We start from the raw sequence: 17039 nt of genomic DNA, 5'->3' as shown, positions 1-17039 counted from the left end.
TATATATATATATATATATATATATATATATATATATATATTAATTTTTTAAAATTTCTCAATAATTAACACAGCTAATAGGGAGGTACTTAAGAGCGTAGGCGCAAAATTTCGGGCCAATGCTTTTTAAATGCATTCATTTTTTTCGAATCCTGAGAGAACTATCAAATATTTGTGAAACATTTAAACGCAGAATGAAAGATTACATTATTACAGAGAGCCGAAAGTCCCTTAGAATAAACAAAAAGTTTTTTTTGAATGAGATATTTGAAATTAAAAATCAAACTTAATTTTCTCTTTTTTTTTCACCCCTGTAACTTACTAAAATTAACATTATAGAAGTTTTCAGGGACTTTCGGCCCTCAGTAATAATGTAGTCTTTCATTCTGCGTTTAAATTTTTCAAAAATACTTATTAGTTTTCTCAGGATTCGAAAAAAATGAATGCATTTAAAAAGCATTGGCACGAAATTTTGCGCCTACGCTCTTCAAATCCCTGCTCAATTTAAGGAGTGTCCGTACTTGTGGCCCTTGTATTTATCAGCAATTTCCATGATTGTTTCTTGGAAAAGTTAGGCTCTAGGTAGTTTCCCGCTGTCTTTCTAAAATGTGTGTAGTAGAAGCCAGCGAAGCTGCGGCAGACATTTGATCAATGTTATATTCCATACATCGAAAGGCTTTTGAAACGAATAAAAAATTTCATTGATATCTCGCACACTTTGTTTCATGAAAATTAAAGATAGGAAGCGCTGAATTAAAACCCTATATACAAGTTGCACGTCACTTTGAAGACCATCAAATATTTGATAAAAACCAAGTGTGCCGACAAAGATAGATGAGTGAATTTATTAATATGTAAATGAAAATATTTCAAACATAATACATAATATATTGCATATTATACATAAATAGATAATAGATAAAAATAATAGAGAAAGTGTTTAATCACTTTTGTACGAAAAACAAATATTTACCAACAACCAAATCGGCGGTTTCCCATAATATTATTAACAAAGGACCAATGCAACAAATATTCAAAATATTTGTATATTATAACAAAAAATTATGCTATGATCAGAAAATAATATATTTAATTTATTATACAGTAGACTCCCTCTATAACGAGAACTGAAATGACAGACTACTGACCTCGTTATAAGCCGATCTCGGTATATCAAACAACAATAATACTGTGCATACATATGAATATGTAATTATCTAAAACATTTACTTCCTATAGTGGAGCCATTCGGAGCAATATAAGATGCTAAATATTGTTTAAATGGCGTTTTTGAAAAAAAAGTTGTTTACTTTTATCGTCAATGAAATACATTAAAACAAAAAAGATTTGTTTATTTTATTGTCAATGATATACGTTAAAACAAAAAATCTGTATTCGGTAAATCTGTATAAAGCGCATTTTCAAGGATAACATAAACTATTGCTTCTGCAATTGGAAGAAGTCTGTCATTTTTGACTGCTTTAAATTGTCCAGTATTCTATCTATCATATTTTCTAAAGATGTGAAACCGTTTTATGCTTCTTTATTTGCGTTTTGTCTTTGGATAAAGTTTCTGACAATGTTTAAAACACTTTCCACATCTTGTCTATTAGCACCTTCTTATTATTAGGTGCGAATGGTCAACCCCCTGCACTGACACTTGTAAATAATAAATTGTAAATTTCCGAAGAATTTTATTGCGGGCGGCAGTTAAAAAGGGTATTTATTATGGCCACGGCCGGGCCAAAAACGTAAAAAACACGTTTTCTGATCTTATTTTCTCTCGTTATAACCAAATTTGCTTCGCTATAGCTATAGTTCAATAGAAATTTCACAGGACATCTAATGTACCTCGTTATAAGCGAAACCTCGTAATAACCGTATTCGTTATAGAGGGATTATACTGTATTTACTAAATTATAAATAAAGTCGACCAAACATGTTTTTTTTTTGGTGGTAAAACTTTTAAGATTAAAACCTACACAAATTAGTCTAATACGGAGATTTTCTTTTAAAACTTTGCAACGCCATCTTTGACGTGAAACAATGCCTGAATTTTTAAAAATATAAATATGACGTTAATTTGAACTACATTTTACCCCGACTAATACCGGTATCGAGAGCGAAGCAGGAGTCAGAATTGAACGAACCCTTAAAAACGGGAATCAGACAGCTCGTGAAATGGTGCTCTTCGCTGGTTTACGTCGGCAAAGAGAAACAGAAAATTGATATTAACGATCAGAAAAGAAACAACGGTTGGCATCCAACGTTACTGTGAAACATTAAGAGACACACTACAAGTTACATTGACTACTTTGTACATGTATCCATTCAAAAACTGTCATTTTAATTAGTTGACATCTAAAACCCATTCAGACAAGTTCTGAGGGTCAGCAAAAGCTCCTATTGGGAGTCTTACGTTGCCATGCAGGATATCTGTTAAATACTTTAACATCACAACCGATTTTTAACAATAATGTAATACAAAACAAATTTTTACACCTCGTAAGTATTTAACCACATTGCTTAATCAACCTTGATCAAAATTTAACCTTTGGGTTTGCTTTCACTATAGTGGCAATACTTATTTCAGGTAATATTACACTGATGATGGACTTTTTAGTCCGAAAACGTTCTGTGATGTAGCCCGAAAGGGTATTTTTTTTATTTATTTAATTTTTATAAAGGATTTTTAAATAAAACTTTTGTGATTCATGGTATACAGATAAATACAGCAATTTTATTTTCCTTGTGGATTTTTATTTTATTTTCTGGACAAAATTTTTTATTTTTATGATGTAGCATTAAACAATATAACTCTTAATTTTTACCCTTCTATCACTAAACCTTACGTTTTAATAGTCATATTAGTAATAATCATTTTACTCTGGTCGATTACTCATCAATTATCCCCGCCAGGCGTCCACCAGTGTCACTTCTCACCCAGTAAAAAGCAAGGAGTAGGGATAAGAACAAAGCCGGTCTCCTGTCTCTCTCACACTATAAGCTTTCTCTCACTTCGAAAACTTTTCATAGTTTTCGGCCATTATTATTGTTTATACATCGAGCGTAGTCTGGCAAGATCACAGCAGAACAACCCTCCTAGAAGAATCCTTATGTCACAACCTGTGGGAAGTAGAAGTAGACCAAAACTCAGATGGAGGGATGGTGTAGATGAGCATGGTAGACAAATAGGCGCAGCAAACTGGCAACAGTTGGCAATGGATAGAACTGACTGGCGTAATAGACTTGGGATGGTCGAGGCTCTTTTATAGGGCTGTAGCACCAATGATGATGATGACATCGAGCGTAGTAGTGACGTTTGCAAATATCATTTTACCTTCTCATTGTAATTCTCAACTAAATATATTATTGCGTATTAAAAAAAATAAAAATTTTGTTTAACAGAAAGCTTTAAATTGATTCAATGTTTTTCATGCTTAATATGTTTTTTTTGACATATTATTAAAATCTAAGGCAGTACGTAGTTTGTCGGGTTAGCTAATATATATATATAAGAATAAGAAAAAAGAAGTACTTGTGACTCGTTTGGAACAAATATATAACTGTTTTGGATGGGTTGGAGTCAATAATAGGGCTATTGGTTAACTATTTTTTTATTCTCGAGCTTTCAATTGTGTTTACAATTATTATCAAGAGCTAAAAAAGACAAAATACTTACAAGTTTGAACTAAAAAGAAAAAACAATTTTTGTTAACTTACCAAATAAAAATTAGTTTGGTAAGTAAAAATCACTGCTTACATGTTCAAAATATTTAATACAAAAATGCTTTTATCTAATAAATGTTTCTCTGAAAAATTTTATAATTTTGAAAACATTTTTTTTTTAATATAAGAATAATTGAATTTATAAATAAGTTCAAATAGCAACCAATTACAAATAGCCTCAATGTCATAAATGCCAACATAAAATTTTTATTTTTGACAATTATATTGCCAAAAGTAAAACTTCGTTTAAACATTCTTTTTTGTTTAGTAACAAAAAGAAGAAGATTTATTCACCCTTGACAGATGTCTGAAAGAATGTGATAGATATATGGAGAATTAAATATGACATTTTACAAGTTTTATATATAAATCATAAAGAAAGAATATAATTATAAATTTTGCTTAAATTTTGAATTTCAGATATTTTGTTTAAACTCTTATCATTTTTGCTAATACAAACCATTTCCAAAAAAGTCCTTTTAAATTTATTACTTTCACTACATAAAATTTTAATGTTATCAAAATCCATAATATGGTCTTTATCGATTACATGTTCTGCCAAAGCACAAGATGGTTTTTTAATTCTGCAATCACTTTTGTGAGAAATAATGCGATTTGAAAGATTTCTTCCGGTCTCACCAACATATTCAGCCTCACACTGAGTACAACTAATGCTGTATACTAAATTCGTTTTTTCAAATTTGTCTATAGGATATTTAGTTTTAGAATATAAAGATGAAATAGTTTTGATGTTCTTTGTTGCTATTTTTATATTGTCAATAACCTTTAGTGTTTGTATTAATTTAGGTGTTAATGATGGTATAAAAGGTAGTGAATGATAATAGATGTTCTGATTGTTAGATACAATGTTTTGAGATTGAGCAAAAAATGGTGTTAAATTATTTATATTACCAATATTAGAAAAAAGCATCCTATCTAGCATATCTGGAGGATAAGAGTTTTCAATTAGAATATTTTTTAATAACTGAAGATCTTCCTGTAGATAATCTTTTAAAACACGTTCTTTTAATCCTGTTATAAGGTTCTTTAAAACACGTTCTTTTAATCCTGTTATAAGGTTCTTTAAAACACGTTCTTTTAATCCTGTTATAAGGTTCTTAAAACACGTTCTTTTAATCCTGTTATAAGGTTCTAAAACACGTTCTTTTAATCCTGTTATAAGGTTCTGTAGATTATCTACAGGAAGATCTTCAGTTATTAAAATGCTACATAGGATGCTTTTTTCTAATATTGGTAATATAAATAATTTAACAACATTTTTTGCTCAATCTCAAAACATTGTATCTAACAATCAGAACATCTATTATCATTCACTACCTTTTATACCATCATTAACACCTAAATTAATACAAACACTAAAGGTTATTGACAATATAAAAATAGCAACAAAGAACATCAAAACTATTTCATCTTTATATTCTAAAACTAAATATCCTATAGACAAATTTGAAAAAACGAATTTAGTATACAGCATTAGTTGTACTCAGTGTGAGGCTGAATATGTTGGTGAGACCGGAAGAAATCTTTCAAATCGCATTATTTCTCACAAAAGTGATTGCAGAATTAAAAAACCATCTTGTGCTTTGGCAGAACATGTAATCGATAAAGACCATATTATGGATTTTGATAACATTAAAATTTTATGTAGTGAAAGTAATAAATTTAAAAGGACTTTTTTGGAAATGGTTTGTATTAGCAAAAATGATAAGAGTTTAAACAAAAGATCTGAAATTCAAAATTTAAGCAAAATTTATAATTATATTCTTTCTTTATGATTTATATATAAAACTTGTAAAATGTCATATTTAATTCTCCATATATCTATCACATTCTTTCAGACATCTGTCAAGGGTGAATAAATCTTCTTCTTTTTGTTACTAAACAAAAAAGAATGTTTAAACGAAGTTTTACTTTTGGCAATATAATTGTCAAAAATAAAAATTTTATGTTGGCATTTATGACATTGAGGCTATTTGTAATTGGTTGCTATTTGAACTTATTTATAAATTCAATTATTCTTATATTAAAAAAAAAAATGTTTTCAAAATTATAAAATTTTTCAGAGAAACATTTATTAGATAAAAGCATTTTTGTATTAAATATTTTGAACATGTAAGCAGTGATTTTTACTTACCAAACTAATTTTTATTTGGTAAGTTAACAAAAATTGTTTTTTCTTTTTAGTTCAAACTTGTAAGTATTTTGTCTTTTTTAGCTCTTGATAATAATTGTAAACACAATTGAAAGCTCGAGAAAAAAAATAGTTAACCAATAGCCCTATTATTGACTCCAACCCATCCAAAACAGTTATATATATATATATATATATATATATATATATATATATATATATATATATATATATATATATATATATATATATATACAACATAGGTAAAAGTTTATGGTCGATATGGACCTTACGTGAGATGGAGTGAGAAACACCTGTTTAAAAAGAGAGAGGTATATTATGTCAGCCCTTTATACCGCCGAAAATGAATGAGTTGAAATAATAAAAAAGGGGAAATTCAACGTTGCCAAACTTATTGGTTTTATTTGACCTGTTGTCTTTTTAGCATTTGACCAACGTTCTAAGATAATCAAATTTGGGCGAAATGGATTTAAATGGCAGCTAACTGTTTTTTATTGGGAATATGCCACAATTTTACTTTACAATAAGTGTAATATAACATTTTGATTTCCACTTCGGAAATCGTTTTATATAAATAAAATTTATTAATGTTTCGTATTTTAAGTACGATTTCCGAATTAAAAATCTAAACATCAAAATAAGCTTATTTTTAAGTCACATTGTGCCTTATTCCCATTAAAAATAATAAACAGCATATGATGCCACAATAAAATATTCTTCATACAAAATTATTTGGCAACGTCTCGTTTCCCGATATCTCGATTCGTCAAAGCACCGAATCAAAGTAAGGACAGAGGTAACGAGTAGAGGTGGGCCTTTAAAGTTTTTATCGTAAACCGATTTTCGTAAACAAGTTACTATGATTGTTTAACAGTAGTTTCAAGTAAGAGAGTACCTACATAAACAAACATAATGGCTATTATCGTTTATACACAATATTTATTGAAGTGAAAGAAACTAATGAAGGATATATTTATTATAACTTGAAAAATAAACTATTAATACAACCCGATATTAGTAATTGTACTACGTCGGATACTATGGATGTAAGGTAACCGTTTGCTAAAATTTTATTGCAAGATTCTTGCAGGCAGCGTACCATAACAATCACTGAACTACCCTTCAAGTATTTTTGGCCACTCATTGTACCTGTTATTTATTTAAAAGGCCGTAAAATTTGGGAAAGTTGAGAACAAATAATCCAGTCTTCATTATTTAGATGTGGTATAAGTCTAAGTCTGTATTAACTAATACCAATGTGGAACGGATTGCCTCTTCTAACTCGGTCATTCTTTTTAACATGTAATAGGTGAAGTTCTACCTAGTTTCCACGTCTTGGATTGTCCGTTTGGGAACTTTGTTATGTTGTAATTGATACTTTAAAAGCCTTTCTGAAGATAAGGTACTTTTTTTAAAATGTGTTTTTTGCCGAATTGTCGAAAAAAAAAATACTTTTTATTTTATCTATTTCTACACGACAGCATTTAAGTGCGTCCTCCGCCAATAAATTTAACGTATGAGCAAAACAATTTAAATGTTTTCATTTCAAAACATCTTTAATAGCTTTGACCATATTTGAGGCATTATCAGTTAGTGCAAAATTTACTTTTCGTTTTAGACCCCACTGATTAATAATTTCACTAATTTCAAAAGCGATGTTTTCTGAATTACGGTTTCCAGAAAAATGGCAGCAGCCTAATAAAACCGTTTTAAATTCTAAATTTTCTTTTAAATATTGTCCTGTTAATGCGATGTAACTCTCAGTTACTCCATATGTCCAGAGATCATTAGTAATACAGATATTTTCTACTTCTTTAACAACTTGTGATCTAATAATTTGCTCAGTTTTGATATAACATTCCTGAAGTAATAAACCTAACGTAATGAACAAGTTTTTCTTGTTGGCGGTTTATATCCAGGAATCCACCCTGCAAACTTTTTAAAAGCTCGTTCTTCAAATATGGAAAACGGATGAAACGAGTCTTTGCATAGGTTTAGTAAATCCATATCTATTGGTTTCTTTTGTTTTAAACTAATATTTTTATTAATGGAAGTATTCATCACCTTTTGACGCTTGGGTGGCGGTGACAGTATGTCAGTACTTTAGTAGAAGTAGTCGAAACGGACAGAAATACGTCAGGAGAAGTTTAAATCATTGCAATATTCAGAAAGCGGACCATAAAAGCTGCATCTTCTACAAATGTGCATTTTTTGAAAATAAAATTGTTATTCTTATACTAGGTCAATAATTTTGACTAAGAAAAATAATTCTTAATTGAATATTTACATTTATATTTACATATGATTTATTTATATTAGGAATAAATAAATCCTTTGACGAACTATCAATAAAGATTTGAAATCGAAAATGCAGATCAATCGTAAATCGAAACTCATTCATTAATCAGAATACCTAGTTATAAAAAACAAAAGTAAGAGTTAAAAACCTGGTTACTTCTAAAAAAAAAAAGAAAAAGAAGATTGTACTAGTGAAAATCAACCAGTACAAGAAACAGAAACTGATAATGATGACTTAAGTCCATGGTGTATTTTCGATGAATGAATTGGACATGACTCATCTAAACATACACCTGTATCGAGAGACTCATCTAAACATACACCTGTATCGAGAGATATAAAAGAAGTCGACATGTATTTGTCTGATGACATTACCCACAAAAAATTTCGAACGGAGATTGGAACTGTCTATTACAGTGGTGGAAAAACCATCGCCTTATATATCCTAACTTAACCACTATATTCATAAAATATTGTAGTATTGTAACAAAATCTGTTCCTTGTGAAAGCATGTTCAAAATCTGGTTTAATTTTAAATAAAAGAAGACCACGGTTAACAAGAAAAGTGAAAAAACTTATGTTTTTAAATGTCAATTTAGACGATTCGCGATTTAATAATGTGTAATGTAAATGTAAGTACTGTTTGTATTGTTTAATTTATTTTTCAAGTTAGAATAAATATATCCTTCGTTAGTTTCTGTCAATATAATAGCCAATATGTTTGTTTGTGTACTCGCTTATTTGAAACTACTGGTAAACAATCAACTAGTTACAGTTTACGAAAAACGGTTCCGATAAAATTGTTAACGACCCACCTCTAGTTTCTTAGTATCAGAACCAGAGATATGTAAAAGATCTCTGATCGGAACTAATCGTCTGACTAATGGGCAATGGGCGTCAATCTGAAATATGGAGGGAAGACCAAGCGGAAATGTGATTGTTATCTTTCTCGTATTCGCTGAAAATATGATTTTATATCTGTGTTAGATATCCTGTTAAATTTTACCATACCGACCATAAACTTTTACCTACACTGTATATAATATAAAAATCTTAAACTTTCAGTTAATATTTATTTTCATGAGGAGTGTTTGGAAACTGCCAAAAACTTGTGCCGATATAAAATATATTAAAATATTATAAGCGTTAGTTGTCTATTAAAAGTACTTACTTTAGTATCCTCTTTTTGAGAAATGTTAGGAGCCTCAATATTTGATTTATCAGCTGCGGAAGTCGAATCCTTCTGAGCTTCAGTGGGTAATGATAGCAGATTAGGTTTTATATCTTTTGGATTAACCTGATCAGAGCCCGTACTTTCAGTAACTTCAGTCTGTATAATTACCTCCTCGCATTCGTGAATTTGTTGTTTTGGTGAAGTTTTTAATTTTGATATTAAATTAAATTTTATATTTTGTGTTTTAATCTGATCAAAACCCGTACTTTTAATGTCCTCTATTTCTACTGCATCATCTTCCTTTTTAATTAATTTTTTAAATTTGCTATCTGGTGTAGAAATTTTCATTTGTGTTTTTTTATCAGTTTCTTTCAACAATTTTTTATCTTCGCGTTTAATATTATTTTTGATACTCAAGATTTTTTCATTGTCTAACATTTTACTTTCCGAAGAAGTGGCACTACAGCATCCATCTTTATTTTGTTTCGCTTTATTAGCTTTTATACGTTGAATATTTCTTTTCCTATAACTCAAGTGGTCCTCACTATAGTTCTGCAAAATAGACCTACTGTCTTTATTCTTTTTACTTTTAGTATTTTTATCAGAATTCAAATTAGCAATTTTTTTAGATAACTTCGGTATCTTAAAGTTTGAGTGAAGCTTGTTTTCTAATATGGGATTAATTACAGAAGTAACGTCACAATCCGCCATTTCAGTTGGTTGTACTGATGTTTTAGGTAGTAGATGTTTAGCAGGGGATGACTTGCTGACGTTTAACTTATTTTTTCTTTTCTTTTCACGTGATCGAATTGCTGGACTTAATCGTTTTTGTTCTACTTGAAGCGATTTCGTATTACTGGTTGTCTCTACCTCAGACACCGCTGTAGGTAGGTCACTTTCGATAGGATGTATTGCACAGACAGTTTCAATATCAGGTTCCTTCTTAATTTGCGGAGGTGCTGATTCTATCAAGTTTTGTTCTGCATCATCTGTTGCCTCTTGCTTAACTATTTGGAAAGATCTGGGTGGGTTACTTTCTACAGGATTTATTGTAGATGTAGTTATATTATCTGTCATATTATCCTCCTCCGTTGGCTGAGATGACTCCCTTGAAGATGCGTTCTTAATATCATCAACAGATATTTTAGAAAGCAGAATTTTAAGTGATTTCATTTCCACAGTTGGTTCAGCCTTTTCTGTAGGTTTAGTTATGAAATCTTGAGCTAAAACAAAAAATATTAATAATTAAAAAAAATCAAATATCTCAAATAAAACATAAATATAATATAGTAATATAACAATATAAGATAAAAAATAGTGAGACATGAGGATTATGTAACAACGAAGACGAGTGACACAATATATCATAAGTATAGATATTTGAGGAGAGAGGAGAAACGCACACACAAAAAAGAAACAAGAATCACAAAATAATGTCTTGTTCGAATGAAAAGAATGTCCAGATAAACACGATAAGAAACGAATTTAAACCAAGAAACAAGACTTCATAGAGAAATTACGAAGACGAATCACGTATTCCACCGAGCGCTTCAGACGGTTGAAATCCAAGAAAGGTTTTCTCAGTGGCGTTTTCGTGGAACCTACAGACTGGTATCCTCCGAAACCAAACACACCGAATATTTTAAACTGCGACTGGAGTACATGGGCAATACTCACAATCAGATCGGGCATGGACGTTGTGAAGACCAACAGAGCAAGATGAGGCCAGCTCGATAAAAATGACATCTTATGCACGTGCGGCCAATTACAGGATATGGTCCATCTGCTCTAGTGCAAGTTTAAGATAACGTGCGCCTGCAGTAGATGAAGTTAAAAGGGTCATACAAAACTATTAAACACGACAAATAATAGATAACTAACGCCACGTACAACATAGTAAAATCTGGCGGAAGGAATAAGTCTTATCAGAGAAATGGAGACTATGCTTAATATATCACCACCAACCAAAGTGGCAGCCGTAGCTCAGCGGCTATGTTACTGGCTTAACAAGCTAGAGGGCCCGGGTTCAAATCCCGGCACCGACAAAAATTTTCAATATCTGATTTATCTGAGCTGCCACCGTGCTTCGGAGGGCAGGTAAAGCCGTCGGTCCCGGCTACGAAAGTAGTCGTTAAGTCATGTTAGGGGCGCTTGCGCGACCTGAAAACCCTAACACTAGACCTTAGCCAGAAGGTTACACGAACTTTACTTTACTTTACCACCAACCAAATATTGTCAAACATTTTATATGAGAGGCACCAGATGTCAAGTCACCTTTCTAACGACACATCAACTCTCTTTGAAGACCATACGAAAGTTGTTGAAGTAGTGTCCCTCATCTTTCAGTTCTGTCTCCAGTCAAATCTATCGGCTTAGTCTCTTGATATATACATATTCGTAATGTACACATAAAGTGCATACAAATTAAAAAAGAAACGTCAAAGTCCATAAACAAGAACCAGAGATACAGTTAACAGCTCCTTTCCCCTCCAGCGCTACTGCGAGATTCAAAGCTGGCCGATTTTGAGGACCACAGTTAGAAGTTTTGTGGACGATTTCATTGAAACTTTAAAGTATGTTCTTTCAAACGACGCTAATTAATTGTTATAAACAAAGCTGCTGTCAATTGTTTAAAAAAAGGGACTAAATTCGTGCCGAAGTGTCCTAAGACAACTTGTAAAAAATGTAAGCTTAAGAAATATGAAAAAACAATTTTGATGTAGGTCTTGTTTAAGTATATTTAGACATTTTATTATTATATAAAAAAAATGACGCACGAAATGAGCAGCTTTTTGTATTAACTTTCTTACTCCTTTTCAGCAAACAAACCACGCCCATAGAATTTTCATGATTTTTCGAAGAGTTTACACAATGCAGCTGATGAGCTGGTGCTTATTCACTTATACCTGTTTCTCGCCTACTTTGCAAAATATACAGGAAAAGGATACAAATTCAGTAGTTAGATAATCAATTCAACTCACAAATTAGTAATAAGAACGTATGTACAATATTAACCATTATAAAATTTTAAATTTAAAAAAGTAAACTTACTGTTTTTTTCTTCAGTAAATTCAATAAAATGGGACGGTAAATTTTGATCTGGTACCATCGCTTTAATTTCCTCTATTGTCATTCTATGCAAAATAACAACTAGTTGTCGTTTGAAGCCAGGAATAAAACATTTCGCTTGTTTAAAGTCCACTAAAATATTAAAATAATATATTACTACATTTGAACAAATTATCAGTCATATACAACAATATAATATACCGCCCATCGCCTTACTTAGCTCATTTTATAAGCCCCTCGAAAGGCTGATCTTCACCAGAATTATCCCAAAACTACTTCAAGAAATACCACTTGTAAAAGAAGGATTCAGACCACTAAGTACCTTTAGCTACTCATATAGATGCAGATTACCAACGATACTTGAAGACCTCTGAGGCAGTTATTGACTTATCTAAGTTCCTCAAAATAGTAAATAGAAAATATAAGTTCCCTGTAAATAGTAAATATCAGTCTTCCGCAAAGCAACCGCTTCACTATTAAATAACCTACTGGGCAGTAGAAAGTTTTGTGTAACCACGGAAAATACATTAAGCAAACACAGAACTCTAAACAGAATCCTCCCCCAACGCTGCGTACTTGCACCGCGGCCATTTAGTATGTATATAATTGAAATTGCAATATCTCGGACATGTAATGAGGGGCGAAAGATATAACATCTTGAGACTCATAATTTAAGGAAAAATAGAGGGTAGAAGAAGCGTACGAAGAAGACGCGTTTCCTGGTTGAAGAACCTGAGAGAGTGATTTGGTTGCAGCTCAAGGCAATTGTTCAGAGCCGCTGCCTCGAAGGTCAGAATAGCCATGATGATTGCCAACCTTCGTCGCGGAGATGGCACTTAAAGAAGATAGCTGATATGTCCTCTACTAGATCTAAAAAAATTGGATATGCAGACGACTAAACAATCGCAACTCAATACTCTTTGATCCAAAACTTTGAAGAAATTCAAACGGATGAATTGTACTGGTTAAGTACTTTTAACAATGGAGACTTAAACCTAATCCTAATCAAAGGTTAGCTGTTTTCCATTAAGCAATAAAATGATCCACACACAACTTAATGTGTACTTTGACAACTAACTGCTCATGGATAATTATAACCCCAAATATCTCAGCGTCACCCTTTATAGAACACCCTTGTTTAAAAAGCACCTGAAGAACACGCTAAGCAGCAAAGCTAAGAACCCGTAACAATATCATACAGAAGATATCTGCAAGATAACATGGGGATCATCAGCAGATACACTTTAGTAATCAGCCCTGGGACTATACTACACGGCTGAATACTATTCTCCTATATGGGAGAATAACGCTCACAGAAAATTGTAGATATCCAGCTTAATACCACCAAATATCTAATATCTGGAACGATTAAGTCTACATCAACAGAACGGTTGTCACTGCTGAGCCACATACCGTCTCCTGATATCCGTCTTCAACATCCTTTTCTCAGAGATTTCCAAAAAATACTTAACAATCCGAAATTACCAATACACAGAGGCATCAGTGACGCCAACTCATATCGCTTGCGCTCCAGAATAAACTTGAGTTCCAATAATATCCAAATGATCTTCCACTGCAAAAACATGCAGGATTACAAATGGGACGCGGAGTTTGCTCACACTTTCTTCACAAATAAAAGATGAGAATCTCTGCTGAATGCGATTGTGGTACCGAGAGACAGACCATCCAGCATATAATTGCTGAATTTCGTTTGAGGAAATATGACGGAGATCTGGAATTTGACTACGCGACACCAGCGTTGATTAAATACTAAATGATTTAGATATTAAATTGTAATATGGTGGTATTATTACTTAATATTTAACTAAATTCACTGTCAAAAATCCATTTTATATAGTTTATGTGCGTACAGTTGATAGTTCAACAATATGGTCGGCGTATCTTGTCTCTCTTATTCCCTTCACTTGTAGATAGTGTATAGAAAAAAAAAAAAAAAAACTTCCTCTATTGTTCCCCGCCAGTAAGTACCTTAATGCCAAATATTGCCTTACTTTCGGTTTTCCTTGTGAAAAATTCTGCGCCAGATATTCCGTGATCGTACTTTTCCCCGAAGGTTCTAGTTGGATGTTGGATATTCTCTGGCTGTTGCGTTCTTTTCCTTTCAGGACTTATTCATCGGAAACTACCGTGTCCTCTACCACAGCTCCGAATTGCTATCTAGTCAAACACTTATTGCTTATTATCTATCTGGGAAAATATTCTAGGCCAAAGTCAAACAAAAAGGTCATTAGAATTTGATTATCGTTGCGCAAAAATATTGTTATTGCTTCAGAAGACTGAAATCAGGGTAATCAAAGGTATTTTTAATGGATAAATTATTTAAAATGTATGAGTTTTTAACCTTTCCTTTCATTGTGTAGTATGCAGAAAATTTCTTAAACTATTTAATATTTAAGGTATAAAAATTTTCTAGTACGTCCCTGGCCCGAGTATAAATATTCTCTGTTTACATTGGATGTAAAAGAAAAAAATTTCAAATTCCAGTTTGTAACTGCCACGAAAATTAGGTTTTATTTATTTGTATGTGTTAGTATTGAGATTTTAGAGGCCGGGAGTGATTCAAGGTGTCTTTCGATATAATTTGAAGCATGTTTGACAAGATTTTTGGGCTGTTCCTCGGCGAGAGCGGGGTAAGGAACGGCAGATGCCGGTAAGGTTAGGAAGGTCGAAGTGAATTCAGGTTTCAGGTTTGGAAGATGGCCCATTGAAAGCAGTCGTGTTTAATTTAGTCGTAGGGCACCGGCAAATTTGTGAAAAAAGGTGATCTTTACTCAAAGTAATGTGCCAACTCTGAACGAGTAATCACTGTGTTTTGTTGTATGCCGTATCTCTTTTGAGAGATTTGTAAAATGGTGTTTTACAACAATTTTGAAGATAACCACATGTTGCCATTGTGTTCAGTTGTACCTGTTCCAGTTTTTTAAGGAGACGAGTTTTCCAAGGTTTGTGTTCCAGTCCTAGCTTCCACCCTCATTTTCTTATCGCTGGTCGTCGTCTCAGTCTATAGATGCAGTTTTTTTTGCGTGACAGTGAATCTCCAGTTTCAACTTAAGAAAATATGTAAAGTAAGGATATTTAGTGAAACTCAGGTAACTTTTTTTGTGTTGAACTTTTAAAGTAAAGGTAGACATTTTTTTAATAATAATAATTATTATTGCTTTCATATCAATTAAAAAAAAAATTGTAATAATAAAAATTATATGTCTTAATGCGTGGCTCAGCTGTCATTTTTAATTGTTCTGTTTTAAAATTTAATGTCGACATATGACAGCTAGTTTTATTTTTTGACATTAGTTTATTTTGTTTTTAGAAAAAGGTTAACCTATATGAATAGTCTCATTTAAAAGATATTTCTTTATTTGTAATAATTTAATTCTGCCACAGTTTATAGCTCAGTTCCAATCTCTTGTAAGTTTTGTAGCATCTCCCACTTGTAAACAGAGTTTGTAAACGGATAGGACATGTAAGTTTTTCTTCTTTGTTATTTTGGTATAAATCTTTGTAACTATTAATATAGTATTTTTGTGCCATTTATATTTTGTAACTGTTTGTGGCGAGACAACAATAAATGTTTAATTTATTTCTCTAAACCATTTAGTCTATTTATTTTAGAAAAATCTCCTAACCTCCATTTTGTGTTTTTTAGGACGGAAGAAACTTTTCTTTCCTCCAGCAGGAAGTTTCCTCGAAGAGGTGCCCCATTGTAAATAGCTAGAGGTCCTTCTTGTTATTTTGTTTTGTCCATTTGTCCAGGAGATTAATGTAAGTACCCCTTTGTTTCATTTTTTTATAGTTGCCCCAATCTAATCCCCTTGCCATTCACTTATCCACGACCCCAGCTCACCAGATAAACCCTGAGTGCCGTTCGCATAAGTTTCGATTTATTTTGATTGCCCTATATCTAGCCCCATAACTTCTGTCCCCAATTTTCAACCCGACCTAAAAATACCCTATGTGGTAGGCAAAATATTTCGTAACAATTTTATCATATTAGCAGCTCCTGAGCGAACTTATCTTCATTATCTAAGATATGAATAATTAATTTAATCACATGTTCGAATTAATAATACACTCAGGAAGAAAGTTTACACGTATGTGATATTTCTGTATGCTCATTGCATTTATTTATAGAACACACAATGAGTTTTCAGCCTCACTCCAAGTAACAGCAATTGCACCATGTTTATGTATGACCCAATAATATAATAACAGTAATACATTTTGCAATAACATTTACCTTTTTGTTTTCTCTTTATACTCGACAATTGTTTGCTTTTTAAGTTTGGACGTGGACGTTTGAATGTGTTTTCGATGGAGGATTCACCTACAACAAAGAACGTTTAGTTGTAACATAGAAAATCTACAATGTTAACTTAAACTCATAAAATAAAAAGAATGTATAAGCCTAGATTAATTAGATCTTGGAATAATACTATTTGATACTATGATTATACAGTGAATAAAATTACTTAACTCAAAAAAATGTACAAAGATATAGTTTAGAATCAAATTTTTAGGCAGTAGATTTTCAGAAATGTGAATGCGATATCGTTGCCAGTTTGTGATGACATTATA

The 17039-nt window shown here is 31.8% G+C and overlaps 1 protein-coding gene across 1 annotated transcript in view; it reads right to left on the bottom strand.

Moving 5' to 3' along the window:
* Nucleotides 1-17039, bottom strand: part of LOC140437479 (uncharacterized) — an 86790-nt gene that overhangs the window by 317 nt on the left and 69434 nt on the right. The window contains exons 18-20 of the mRNA XM_072527029.1: nucleotides 16702-16788; nucleotides 12426-12575; nucleotides 9372-10597 (exon numbers count right to left, since the gene is read on the bottom strand). Of these exons, the coding sequence (XP_072383130.1) occupies nucleotides 9372-10597; nucleotides 12426-12575; nucleotides 16702-16788 (1463 nt within the window). The remainder of the gene's footprint in view (nucleotides 1-9371; nucleotides 10598-12425; nucleotides 12576-16701; nucleotides 16789-17039) is intronic.

The sequence above is a fragment of the Diabrotica undecimpunctata genome, chromosome 3 (genome assembly GCF_040954645.1).
Source record: "Diabrotica undecimpunctata isolate CICGRU chromosome 3, icDiaUnde3, whole genome shotgun sequence".
Lineage (NCBI taxonomy): Eukaryota > Metazoa > Arthropoda > Insecta > Coleoptera > Chrysomelidae > Diabrotica > Diabrotica undecimpunctata.
The sequence above is the reverse complement of the archived record's forward strand: the minus strand, read 5'-3'. Positions and strand labels throughout refer to the sequence as shown.